Source organism: Vigna unguiculata, chromosome 4 (genome assembly GCF_037176805.1).
Source record: "Vigna unguiculata cultivar grain cowpea cultivar isolate G323 ecotype 2 chromosome 4, ASM3717680v1, whole genome shotgun sequence".
Taxonomy (NCBI): Eukaryota; Viridiplantae; Streptophyta; class Magnoliopsida; order Fabales; family Fabaceae; genus Vigna; species Vigna unguiculata.
In genome coordinates this window covers 39602320-39617085 of record NC_140795.1, presented here as the reverse complement: position 1 = coordinate 39617085, position 14766 = coordinate 39602320, and the positions used below count along the sequence as shown (strand labels likewise).

The following is a 14766-nucleotide window of genomic DNA, read 5'->3' as shown; positions in this document are numbered from 1 at the left end:
AATATTTCAAATTTCCCAAATTTTTGACTTTAAAGGTGTCACTTAGGGATTGTGTGATTTGCTCAATATCAGAGAGATGATTTCCTGCAAGTATAATATCATCAACGTACACTAAAAGAACAATGATGTTAGTCTCGAATATTTTTACAAACAATGAATGATCATATGCAGATTGAGAAAAACTAGAGGCTTTAAGGTGAGATGACAGTTTTGCAAAACATTGCTTGTTGGCTTGCTTCAAGCCATACAAGGATTTCTTCAATCTACAGACCTGCCCGCTTTTATTATTAGCACACCTAGTGGAGGAAGCATATAAACTTCTTAATCTAGATCTCCATGGAGAAATGCGTTATTCACATTCAATTGTTTCAAAAACCAATTCTGGGCAGAGGCAATGGCAAAGAGGAATCTGATGGTGGTTAACTTTGCTACAGGGGAAAAAGTATCCAAATAATTGGTGCCCTCCAGTTGAGTGTAATCCTTGGCTACCAACCTTCCTTTGTAGCATTCTACCTCACCATTAGCATTATATTTTACCTTATAAACCCATCTGCAACCTATGGGCTTTTTGTCTCGAGGTGGATCAACAATTTCCCAAGTCTCATTTTGTTCAAAGGCTCTAATTTCTTCTGTCATGGCCTTCCTCCATTCGAAAAAATTGATAGCTTCACTATAAGAAGATGGCTCTCTATTGGTGGACATAGCAAGAACATATTTCAAGTGTGAAGAAGAAAGTTTACTGTAGTTGAGACATGAAGATATAGGATAAAGGATATCTTCACTATTTTTGTTTATATAAGAGCTAAGTTGGCAATGATAGTCTTATAATAAACTAGGTGCTCTTCTATTTCGAGTAGAGCATCTCAAAGAATCAGTAACCTTTTCAATTTGAGATTCAGTGTGTGGATGATTGTGTTCAGTTTGCACATTTCCAGCGCTGTAATTGACTGATTCAAAATAAGGATTAAAATATGATATTTGACAAGTATTATTTGTTTGCAAAACAGGATCAATATGGTTGGCATAAGGAAACGCCTTTTCATAAAAACCAACATCTCTGAAAACAAAAATTTCTCTACTTTTAATGTCTAGCACAACATATCCTTTGGTTCCATTCTGGTAACCTAAGAACACACATTTTCTAGCTCTAGTGTCAAATTTAGACCTATTTCCTTGCAAGCTAGAGGCAAAACACAAGGATCCAAACATCTTAACATCATTTAAATTTGGAGTGATATCATAAGGGATTTTTTCTTTCAAGACTTTAATTGGTAAATAGTTTATTAAAAAAACAACTTGCATAACAGCATAGGGACCAGAAAATCATAGGAATGTTAGATTGAAAAATAAGGCTTCTACTAACTTCCAGAATATGCCTATGTTTTCTTTCCACAATAGAATTTTGTTGGGGGGTTTCTATGTAGCTGGTTTGATGAATTATACCAAGATTATCATACAAGTCTCTACACATAAACTCACTTCCATTATCAGAACGTATGATTTTAATTTTCTTGTGAAATTGAGTGTTAATCATGATCACAAACTTTGTTAAAGCATCTCTAGTTTCAACCTTCGTTTTCATTAAGAACACCTAACAAAACCTATTGTGGTCATTTATTATAGTCAGAAAGAATCTATGTCCATGTATAGAGGTGGTGCCATAGGGCCCCCAAATGTCAACATGTATCAAATCAAAAACATGCTCAGAATACGAGCTACTATTACTAAAGGAAAGTTTAGTCTGCTTTGAAAAATGACATACATCACAGGGTTTGGTTTCACTAAAAACAATGTAAGGAAAACGTTTACTGACAAGATGTAGAACTTTATCTAAGGGATGTCCCAGCCTTTTGTGCCAAATTCCCCCATCTTGATTCTTCGAGTTATCATGATGTCCCTCAGAGATACTAGAGAAGGAATTTACAATCTTCTTTGGGGTTGACAATTATAGCAGGTACAATCCTTCTTGGAGCTTAGCTTCTCCAATCATCTTCAAAGAACGGGCATCTTGGATCTGACACAACTCCGAGGAAAAAATTAGTTTCCAGTTGTAGGATCTAACAATCTTGTGCATAGAAATAAGATCGGGTACAAGAAACATATTATGCAAGAAAATATTATCAAATTGTTGTACAGTCCCATCATAGTGTGCAAATATATGTGACCCATTTGGCAGTTTAATACATGTGGGTCTTATTTTTCTAAAATCTACAAAATTAGAAACATCAAAGGTAACATGGTCTGTTGCTCTGGTATCTAGAATCCATGTAATGTTTATGTTCTTACCATTTGAAACCTTCTCACCAGTAGAATCAAACATCAAATTGTTAACTTTGTGAGAAACGTCACCTTTGGCTTCTTGGATCATTTTTATGATTTGAAGCATTTGTTCATCTGAGAAAAGATTACCTTCCTTGCTCTGTCGTTGATCATGCTTTTTTAATCACAGTTTCGTCTTTTTCAGCAATAGTGTTGTTAACCACCTTTTCACCTTTGGTCTTGTACCAAGGGGGATAGTCGTGCTTAGCATAACACTCATCTATGGTGTGGTATAGTTTGTGGTAATAGTTGCATTATTTGCCATTATTATGATTCATGCTTTTGCCTCGTCCTTGTCCTTGTCCCTTCCAATTCTCATGATTCTTAGAATTTCTTTTATCCTCAGTGTTCACTGCAGCCACCAAGATCTTACTGCTTTCTATGGTGGTCCCAATTAGTTGTCGTTCTTGTTGCATAACAAGAGAGAAGACACGGTTTATACCTGGCAGTGGCTCCATTAGAAAAATTTGTGTCTTCACAGTACCATAAACGTCATTGAGCCCTTTCAGAAAACACATGATGTACTCGAATTCTTTGTGCTTGATAACAGTTTTGATGAAGTCACATTCACACTTAACCTTACAGGTGCAGCTTGGCGTTGGTCTAAGAGACTCAAGTTCCTCCCACAATGCCTTTAGATCCGTGAAAAAATCTGTGACAGATCTTTCTCCCTGTTTGGTTGAATGTAGTTCTTGAAGAAGATCAAAGATCCTGAAGTGGTCTCCCTTAGAAAATCGCTCGCATAGATCATCCCATAAATCTTTTGCGTTTTCAATGTACACGACGCTTTGGGCGATCTGAGTATTCATGGCACATGTAAGCCATGATATCACCATCATGTTACATCTTTCCCAAGCATCATGGAGGATGGTTCCATGTGTTGGAGTTTTGACACTATCGTTAAGGAATTTGTGTTTATTCTTGGAGATCAAGGCATGTTTCATGACGCGACTCCAAGCATGGTAATTAGCCCCATCAAGCTGAATATTGATTAACGTTGCTCCTGAGTTTTTACCAGGATGGAGGTACAAAGAACTCAAAGGATTATGGGATTCATCCGTCGTGGCTGTGTTTTCTGATGCCATCAAGAAAAAACAAAAGAAAGATTTTGAAAGACGAAAAAAGAAGCAAAGAGGGAGACTTGGCTTTAGCGGAAGGAAACGCTCTTGATACCATATTGGAGTTTTATGATTGCTATCATCTTGATAAGCCAAAAGATATGAAAAGAGAAAAGCGAAAGTAGAGAGAGAACAAACAGAGAAAATTTTCTGATATATTCACTGTACTGTGGCCAAACATGACTTATATATATAGAGTTTTAGAAAAAGGAAAACTAACTATATACGTAGAAACTAACTAACTATGTACGTAAAAACCGGTAAAACCCAACATTAATCCATATACATTGTATATAATTAAATATAATATGAGTTGGTTTGGTTGTCTAGATGATTTTTGGATTGAATGGATCAATGTGCGATGCAGAATGGAGCGGTGGCTGAGTGAGCTAGGGAAAGGAATAGGGATAGAAGGTTGGGTACGTCAAAGATATTGACTATAATGCACTTAGAATAGGAAGTCATGAAAATTCACTCAAATGATTTTTCCCTTTGTTTATTTCGAAAAAAGTTGAAAAATATTATGTTTTTAAGTTAGTTTTGTTATATATGTGTATGTCACTGATTAGTAAACTTATTATCAATTAAATGGATTTTTTTCACTTGCGCACACTTTCTTAGTCAGAAATTTTATTCAGCATGACTTCTGGAAGTCGAATGCATAATACATACTTTTGTATTTTAGGTTGAAGTCGTATGCATTAGATACAAATTCCTCATAAATGTTATTAGGTATAACATGACTTACTTCAAGATTGTAATAAGTTTTAAAGTTGCCCATTTTGGTATTTTATATCTAAAATTGCATTACATCTGTACAAAAATCAATAGAAACACTCCAACAACTCAGTAAAAGAAAAAATGTATTGTAAATTTATCACAACATAAATAATTCTTAAGATGGTTTCAACGTTACAACACAACCTTTTGAATTTGCAATCTTGAAAGCACTATTTAACAAATTAAAACAACTACAATGATTCTGAAGGATTTTTCTTTTTAAAGTAGTATTAGATATATAAAATAATAAACCGATGGTTGTATTCACATAGTTCTGTAAATGTTAATTAAAAACTAATTCAACTTTGACATTGTTTTTCAAGTCTAACATTTTCAACGTGAAAAGTTACTTTTATTGTAACACCAAATGCACTTAAGTCACCACTAGTTCCTTTAACATAGTCAACAATCTTTTACATATCTTGCTTCTATCACAAACTACCATGCATGTTAAATTTATTAGTTTCTAAATCATATAGTTTTAGATTTTGTTGACTAGAGTATAATTACAAAGCATAACAATTAAACACAAAATATAATGAAAAATAGTAACTAAACTTTAAACTTAACTCAATCTTATAAATCTAATTTTTAAGAAGAGATTTACATATATTTATATACTATCCACTTACTTTATCTTTGGTCGATATAAAATCTTTATCAAAAATAAACAAAAAAATTTCCCTAATATTAGAAAACATATGAGAAACCTTTTTCACAAAAATCACATTGTGATTCTAGTAATACACATGTTTACGAACCAAAAGCACAACTGAACAATTGAAAACAATATTGGAAAAGTCAGACTTGGATCTGGCTTTGAAAGCTCTGAAGGACATGTTTATGACTATAAATGTGATATGCATCTATCCTTAACATGATTAATGTGTAAATGGTTATTAATTTTTTTTTTCTCTAATCAAGCTGGTTAATTTTCTTTACATGTTGTCTCTTGTAGGCTGAAGAAATAGCTGAGAAATTATGTAGATATGTGACAACAAGTTTGAAAGATAAATTAAATAGTGTATTTTATGATGAGTAGTGTATTTTTTTTTAATATTTTGATAGAAAATGAATAATATCTGGAAATAAATATTTATTTGTTGTATTCTAATTGACGTCCACATAACTTTCTGCGTTTTAATTATCTATCTTACACTCAGTACATTGTTTGGTTTCAATCAAGCATGAAAAAAAAAAACTTGTCAAGACTACAAAAATAATAAGCTTAGTAATATTTTTTTAATTCATTCATATTTTTATTCTCATGATTTTCTTATGGTTTTAAATTTTTATGTTTTGTTTATTTATTATATTTCATTTCAAATTTTAAATCTGTTATATTCATTATTTAAGGTATCACCGAGAATAATAGTTTATTTAATTAAGATATAAAATATATCGATATAGAATTTACATTTGGATAAAATCATAATAAAATAATATATAAATAATAAAATAACAATAATAGGTTTCAAAAAATAATTATATATTTTTTAATTTATTATAGAAAATTCTTGCGAAATTTCTTGTAAAAATATTGGTGAGAAGATATACTTGCAAATTCAATCTTGCAAGAAAAGTTAGTTGGGATTATTGCGGTTTTCAAATTGATTTTTTTGAAGAAAAAATGTTTTGAATATTCTTTTTATAAGAAAATTTGTTACGAATATATTTTTTTTAATTTTTGCTAGAAGTTTCTTACAAATTTTTAAATTTCATAATAAGTAATTATTCACAAAAGTATTACTGCCTATTAATCAAAATTTGTAGAAAAAATGGATAGAAAACATTTTTCCAAAATTTTTGTAAGAAATCCACGACAAAATCTCCGTGAAATATAAAAAATTCTAGTAGAGGAGGATATACTAGTCTACTTTAGAAATAAAGTTGTAAAACTATTAGGAGGAGAATAAATAAATAATGTATAATTATGTTTGAATTTATGTAAAATATCAATATAAATATAAATAAAAATGTAAATATTTTAGGGTGTTTTAACTTTTCTTTAGAGACTATAAAATATTTTAGAATTGTATTAGTATGGTAAAAGAAAAGATTACTAACAAAATTCATAAATAGGATGTAACACATTTTATTTATTATAATATCTATAACAATATATAAAGGGGATTCTCCTTTTTGTGTCCACATTTCAAAATACCAAGTTTACCCTTTAAATATAATAATTTATTAAATTTTTTAAAATTGACCATTACTTTTACAAGTTTTTTATAAAATCGGCTATCTATGCTTCTTTTCTTCTTCTTTATTTATCAATGGTTATTTTTTCATCTGTTCTGATATACTTCACTTTATTTTTAATAAATATAATTTTAGTTTATATATTAACTTAATAACATTACAATATTATCATCTACTAATATTATAATTTTAGCTTATATATTAACTTAATAACATTTAAGTTTAAAAGATGCATACACACAGGCGCGATAGCGCCTGTGTTTACACTAGTAATAATTTAATATCATTGTCATGAGATTTTTTATCGTCATTTAACATAGACTGAAATTTAAAAAGTCTATGCTAAATTTACATTACTATTAGGTTTAACTGTTGTTCTTTGTACAATTTCATTCAAGTAATGTATTATAATTTTTATTAGTATATGAAGATAGAGATTTTACTAGAATATAAAAGAACAAAATAAAGAGACATTTGAAATATTTTTAAACTTGAATATTTGTTTTTTCTATATAATATTTAAAAAAAACATTTTTTTATTTTATCAACTTTGCTTCCTTAACATTTGAAAAATCAATAAATATTTTGATTGTCATCAAATTTTATTTGATACTCTAATTTGAACTAAAAAAGTTATAATTTCTCTCTAAATATTTAATGTTAAAAAAATAAAAATATATTTTTTAATATTAAATATTTAATAATATTATATTTCTAAATATTATTGAAAAAATAACATATTTGTTAATGTTAATTAATAACCAATAACACGCGAGGAGATAGATAAGCACCTACATTAGAAATACGAAGTCTTACAACAAAGGAAAAAAAAAACATGAAGCAAATTGGCTTGACAAATCTCCAAAGAAAAAACTAACGTATTTATGAATGTCAATTAATAAGCAATAACTGCCAACTGCCACGAGAGGACATAGATGATCAGCATCCTTAAGAAATATGAAGTTTTAGAATCACGAAAAAGATATATAAACCAATGAGAACTTTACAAAGAAGTGAATTTGGATTTGAATACACTTGTTCATACATCACACACACATGGTGTGTGGGAACAAGAAGAAAAAAATTAGAGGATTTTTTATGATTTCTTTATAAATATGTATGATAAATTTTAAGAAAAATAAAACCAGTATTTTAATAATTAACTTTATAAAGAGTTAAAAAATAAATTTTGAATAAATTAGTATTAAAGTTTTTTTAATTAACTTGTATACATAATATAAAAAATACTTACATGCACATTAAGCTCATTGTATATAAAAATATTTACTTTTAATAAAATAATTTAGAAACTAATTAGAAGATTATTCAATGGAATTTGTTAATGTACAACTATATTCAATTAAAGCAAGATAACAATAACAAATATTAGCTATTCACACACTCGGATTAAATATGTTTTTTTCCTTTTTAACTACAAATAAAAATTAAAAATATTTTTTTTTTAAAAATTTGGACTAATTTAGTCTTCCAATAATTTTAAAAATACGTGTATTTAGTCTTTTTAACCAATTATTTTTAAGTTTATCTATTGTTTCAAATGTGTTTCAGATTAGTATTTGAGTTGTATACACGTTTAACATAATCACATTTTCACTTCAATCTTAACTGAGAAACGCGTTTAAAACATCAATTAAACTTAACAAAACTTGGTTAAAAGAACTAAATTCATCTACTTTTTAATGATGAGAGACTAAATTAGTTTAAAATTAAAAAAAAAAAGACTAATTTCAATTTTTAATAAAAAAAATTAAGAATAAAAATATATTGAATCCTTATTTATCTCGTAATTTTTCTGTTACCAAGAGTATGATGAATATTTTAATAAAAAAAAAACAATCAAACACAACAAATTGAAAAATTGAAAAAAAGAGTAATTTAACTTTCATCGAATTTATTATTTTAATATCTTTCTTTCATTATTTCCTTACACAAGTATGGATCCCACTACTACTATCTTCAACCCAAAATGTGGCTATAAAATTGCTTCATCATCAACCCCTTTAATAGGTAAAGAAACAAACCATAACAGTGCGTAGCATCTTAACACCTCAACAATGGTGATGTCTACGTTTCTGAGCTTCATTTTCGCGCCGCCACCTTCTCTGGTGGTTTCTACCTTGTCAGTGGTAAGCCTCGTCTCGCTGGCAAATGCTGGTTTGTCAGAAATTAGAGGGAAGCATTTGAACTATTCGAAGTTTTGGAATGCTAATCCTTCTTCAGAAAAGCAGATAAAGTTGTCAAGTAAAACTGGCATGCTTCTGTTATACACTCCTGCTTTTCTTGCTGCCCTTGCTTCCTTCTGGATCTTTCCTCATGAAGGTCTCAGATCCACCCTCCTTCAATCTGCTGTTACCCTCCATTTTTTCAAGAGGGACTTTGAGGTTAGTAACACTGATTTTATGCTTCTGTAGTTATGTTCTCACACTGCTACTTACCAATTACCATGCACGAAGTTAGTATTATATACGGACGAAAAAAAAAATAGTTGCTTGGGTTTTAAATATCATGGCTTTAGGTTCTGTGAGAATGTTGTACTTACATTATGTGAAATTGTTACCGATGCAGTCACAATTGTGGTTGTGAGTAAGAAAAACCTTTATGTTGCGGTTGCAATTAAACTTTAGAGTGCTATTTAAACCCATGCTTTAATGGTTTGTGATGAAATGAATTTTAGGAGTGTTTAGTACAGGGTTGTTTTTTTTTTTTTTTCTTTCCCTTTTTGTAATGATTTTTCAGTTTAGGTTGCCATTTAATTCTGAAAACTGTCTTGGTAGTTTGTTACGATAATGGAGTATATATAGAATTTAGCAGGCTTGGTTTTGGGGTACCTTATATTTGTCAGTAGTTTTCTGAAATATTACAGATCGTGTTAAAAACTCGTAAAACCTTGGAACTGAGTAACTTGTAAAAGGGTTCTATCATATACTTGATTTTAAAGGACAAGGTTTTATGTTGGGGCTAGGGTTTCATTGCGATCTTTGTCATCTCAAGAAATCGAAGTTGCAAAAAATATGGTTAATGGAGTTGACTGGAAATGACTGGGGGTTTTTATTTTCAGTGCTCAAATAGCTTTTCTTTTTCTCTGTTTTGGTTTCTGGTACCTGGGCTTATGGTTTTGTTGCTGCTCTATGATTGGTTTTGGGAGTTGTAGAGTACACAAAAATGAATGCAGTTTTAACTCCACTGTGTAGATTCTGTTTGTTCACATGATTTGGAATAAAATGAATTGTGTGGAAGAAATTATTTGCCTTGCTTATGATGCAAATGAGTTTTAAATTATGGTTTTTGGTCACAACTGTGTTGGGGCTGTTCTGGTTTGATGATGTCCATAATCATGGCTTGAAAGTATTGTGGAGGCTGCCAGATCACCATGATGCAATCTGCAATTTGAATCTAGATGACACCAATTTCAGGAGGATTTTTCAATTTGAATAAGAGAGAATCTAAGCTCTGTTTTGATGGGAAATCATTAATTCTTGTTTTGATAACACTAAACAACTCATGGTGCCTTATTTGCTTGTTATTTTATTGGATTTCAGCTCAATTAAGAATGCTGCTAATGTGTAGGTTCTGTTTATTCACAAATATAGTGGGGGCATGCTTCTTGATTCTGCAATCCCCATCACTCTGAGTTATTTCCTATCAGCTGCGACTATGGTCTATGCTCAACATTTAACACAAGGGCTTCCAGAACCACCAATCAATCTGTTGTATCCTGGCATTGTGATGTTTGTGGTTGGCATCATTGGCAACTTCTACCACCACTACCTTCTGTCCAATTTGAGGGCAAAGGGTGAAAAGGAGTACAAGATTCCAAAGGGTGGCTTGTTTGGGATTGTGATATGCCCCCACTACCTTTTTGAGATTATTCAGTTTTATGGGATCTCCTTCATTTCTCAGACACTATATGCATTCTGTTTCACTTTAGGCACTACTTTCTACTTGCTAGGTAGGAGTTATTCAACTAGGAAATGGTATCTTTCTAAGTTTGAGGATTTCCCTAAGAATGTTAAGGCTATCATCCCTTTTGTCTTCTAAACTTCTATGAACAACTAGTTTTTTACTTATATGTGTGTTAGGATTTGTTTTTCGGAACTGTGACTCACCAATATCAGAATTTTGGTCATCCAATCAGTTATTGTAACTTTGGGTGATTATTTATAGTGAATCTATTGAAAGAGGAAAAGAAGTAAGTACCTAACTTTATCTAATGGCATTTGGTGGCTTTAGAAAATACTTCAAGTCTTCTAATCTTCATGTTGACACAGAGAAACGTATTCTGCAGTGTCAACCATTTAATAATGATTAAGATATGGAAGTTTTATTACTTTCAAAAGTTGTATTGGCTAAGAGAATGATGCAATAGAAACTCCTAAATTGAGTGTGGAGAGGATAAGTTTAAATTGGATGATAACAACAACTTTCAAAATATCTTTCAAACGATTGGAGTCTCAGTCAGAGAGAACTTGAAGATTCTGGAAATGTGATTGTTTACTGAATAAGAACTGCTTATTGCATTTTCTGATTACTCAACGTATGTCAATCAATAAATATTATTGAAATCGGTTTTAAGATGCATTGAACACAATCTAAAATATACTTGCTGGAAGCAAATATTGTGGAGAAAAATTTCTTAAACTTATCAATGTCTAATATAATTATGAAGATTATTAATTTAATTTGGACATATGCTATAAATTCATATAATTTTAAAATGTATTATACTCTATTTTTTTTTAATTAACTAGTTTTCATAATCACGAAACAAATAAAATGTTAGTCTATGTCAACTGTTGATGTAATTTATTATGAATTCAACCTTATTTTCATTAGAGGTCTCAATTGTGAAGTTGAGCAAGGGAATGCTTTTTCTTAATAGGCAGAGCATTACTATTTGTAGAAAGTGTAAGTCAATTAATCCGGGAATAAATATATTAATAAATTGACTAAATTATAAAAGAACGTTACCAAAACTTTTTTTAACATAAAATGCATTTTTATCAAATAATAACTATAAAAGTTGAAAGTTGAAAGTAGTTAATGTGAATAAAAACATATTATTTACACAATAAATTAGGTTACATTAGAGAGAAGATTTGTTTGAAGTATTCTCCAACACTTTCTTGGACAGCTTCTTTGTGCACCCTATTTCTTTTTGCACTTCCAAATTAGTTGATGTTAACAAAAATTGGGACCTAATTGAACAAAAATAACAAATATAAAAACTAAATTGAATATATAACATTGACTTTGACACATGGCACGTTACTGGTTTGACACATGAACATTTATAAAAATTTTAAAAGAAATAAAAAAAACCACGAAGTGACATGTGGCACGCTACTGGGTTGACACGTGTATATTTTATAAAAACTTAAAAAACTTAAAATTAAAAAAATTTAAAATAAAAATAAAAAAAATTCAAAAAAATCACAAAGTGACACGTGATCGTCACTGTTCATGGTCGTTAATATTTAAACGGTGTTAGAAAAAAGGACCCAATTAAATAAAATTGACAAAAATTGGGACCTATTTGAACATAAAACCAAAATTAGGACTTATTTAAAAAAACTTGAAAAAATTAGGACAAAAGGTATTTTAGTAATATATTTTTTATTTGACTCCTTTTAGATATTCTGTTTCCGTATAGTTAATTTTTTGTATAGGGTAGACATATTTCCGACACAATACTAATAATATTAAACTTTAAAAACTCATGTACAAATTTTTATTATAATTATAGAAATACGGTACAGATTCTATGTAAATCAATAATATTTAAATTATATATATATATATATATATATATATATATATATATATATATATATATATTATTAGAAATATTTTTATTTATCTTTTATATTTTTTAATATAATATGAATTTCTTAAAGTTGTAAATGTTTTTATATGAATCTCTACTAAAGAACATGACATGTTGTCTTTTTGTGGTTGCCATTGTAAGTTTTAAGCCTACAACATCTTCATCTTTGTCTTGGAGTAATATTGATTCCTTCTTTACCATACCTGCAAACCTATACACCAACACAATTATTTAGATTAATTTTGAAAGAAATAAATTAATTCAATATTATCATTTATTTATTTGCAAAATAGAGATTAGTATATATCTTGTCTAATAGTTTTGCTTGTCTTATCCTAAACATAATTAAGAAAATTTATTTGTACTATCTTTTCCTTTCTCATACCTGTACTATCTTTCTTCTTTATGAGAACTTTACAATTAGTAGAACTATCATTTTGATTCTACTTTCAGCTAACTAGTAGAACTTTATTTTCTCAATTTGATTTGTTTATAACGTGCATAAGCGTCATGATCAAGAAATTGTTATGTTTTGCATACAATCTATATATTGGAAATGTGTTTCTGCTTGATCGATTATTTGCTTAATAATTTTATTTGTGGGATTATTTGTAGATGGATTTGACCATGATAATTTTATTTGTGGAATTACGTGTAGGTGGGTTTGATCGTGCGGTTTTTTTGGTTTGTCTAGGTACAATACATCATGTATAAAGTCAGACATTAATTTTGTTTGTAAATGTAAGAATTAGAGTTTTCTTGTATCAGTGATTATGACTAAATTTGAATAAAAGATTTGAATTAAGAATTTTATTACCATAAGAAATGGCAGAAGTTCTTCCACTATAATTCATTTTATCAATGCAATCCATTTTTAAGATTGAATATAAATTCTGTTCTACCAAATATGTTTTTCGTTTCGTGAAACATAATTCATTTTTGAAATAGTGTTGTATGACAAATTGTTGATTAACACACCAAAAAAAATTATGAAAAAGAAGTGAAAGAAGAAATTACGGAAGCATAAGAACCGACACACAAAAGTTGTGTTGTATAACAAAGTGAGTGAGTAATCGTGTCATTCTCTATTATGAGTTGGAATTGTGAGTGTGTATGCAACTAATCCATCTTTTCTTTGATTGAGTCGCATGCTTTCAACTTTGAATTTCATATGAAGATACATGAAGCTAACCAAATATTGTGTTCCTTGCAAAAATAAAAACAGTAAAATGCATTCATCTAGTGTCTTCAACTTAAAGGGCAAATTGTTTACTAATCAGGTTATTCATCCAATTCTCGATTCACCAAATGTTGGGATTTTTTAATCTATGATCCTATGCCACTTTTTAGTGGGAACTTTTAATTTTCCACTTTCATCTCTAATGTTGGATTTATAGTGGGAACTTTGTGTTTTGTCTTTAACTTAAACTAGCACGAGACCCGTGTATGCACGGGTCGTGTTTTTTTTTTTTTTTTATATTTTGTAAATTTTAAAACAAATTTTTTTTTATTATATAAACTAATTATTTGAATGACTATTATTAGTTTAATTATATATATAATAATTAGTTTAATTATTTAAATGTATTATTAATTTAATTTAGATATATATATATATATATATATATATATGTATATGTATATATATGTATGTATATGTATATATATATATATATCGTTGTTGTAGTAAAATGTAAATATATGATGTATTATAATCCATAAAATATTATATAATATAAAATTGATGTTAAAATTTTTAAATAGAATCACATATAAATATAAACATATAATTATTACTTTGAAAATATTAAATTTATAAATTTTTAAATTAAAAATAATCAAATACACTTTTATTATTTTCGCAATACGAAGGGCCAGAAATCATAAAAGTAGAAGTAGAAGGGACCAATATTGATTCGATCAACCGAATTTGAAATAACAGAGTAAATCACATTTTTTTTATAATTATTTAACTTGTTATCATATAATACTTGTTTAAACCACAAATTTTGGTCAAGTCTCGGATAGATAGCTTATTCATACAGTGAAATGCTTATAATACAAAATCATCACATAATCTCCTCAAGAGAAACTATTGTTGAGAAAAAATACATAAAAAAATGTATTAACTTTCTTGTATTTTGTAAAAAAAATATTGTTATGAAAACATTGATATTTTAATTTTACGAAGACTAACACAATTATAATGTTTTAAAGCCGTGCAAAGATGGTTAACTCTTTCGATATAATGTTTTACAATGTTTTACTAACACATTTACAATGTTTTACTATAGCTTCGTAACCATATACAATATAATGTTGTTACTCTTTTTTTTTTGTGAAAAACAATATAATGTTGTTACTCATGTTTTTTTTTTTTTGGTGAAAAACAAATTGTGGTAAGACTTTATGTTCACATCACATTATTTTACTTTTAAGTTAAAAATTAACGTTAATTATAATTTTTGTCTCAAATATATTATATAAAATATATGTATT

The 14766-nt window shown here is 28.8% G+C and overlaps 2 protein-coding genes across 2 annotated transcripts; one reads left to right on the top strand and one right to left on the bottom strand.

Annotated features, from left to right (window-relative positions):
• Positions 1 to 1612: 1612 nt before the first annotated feature.
• Positions 1613 to 3533, bottom strand: LOC146887152 (uncharacterized). Its single transcript, XM_085672146.1, has one exon. It carries the CDS (start codon positions 3402 to 3404, stop codon positions 2574 to 2576), a length of 831 nt encoding a protein of 276 aa, XP_085528272.1. The 5' UTR covers positions 3405 to 3533; the 3' UTR covers positions 1613 to 2573.
• A 4894-nt stretch (positions 3534 to 8427) lies between these two features.
• Positions 8428 to 10679, top strand: LOC114181351 (uncharacterized). The gene is made up of 2 exons (XM_028067777.2): positions 8428 to 8824; positions 10011 to 10679. Exons 1-2 carry the CDS (start codon positions 8498 to 8500, stop codon positions 10479 to 10481), a joined length of 798 nt encoding a protein of 265 aa, XP_027923578.2. The 5' UTR covers positions 8428 to 8497; the 3' UTR covers positions 10482 to 10679.
• The last annotated feature ends 4087 nt before the right edge of the window (positions 10680 to 14766 follow it).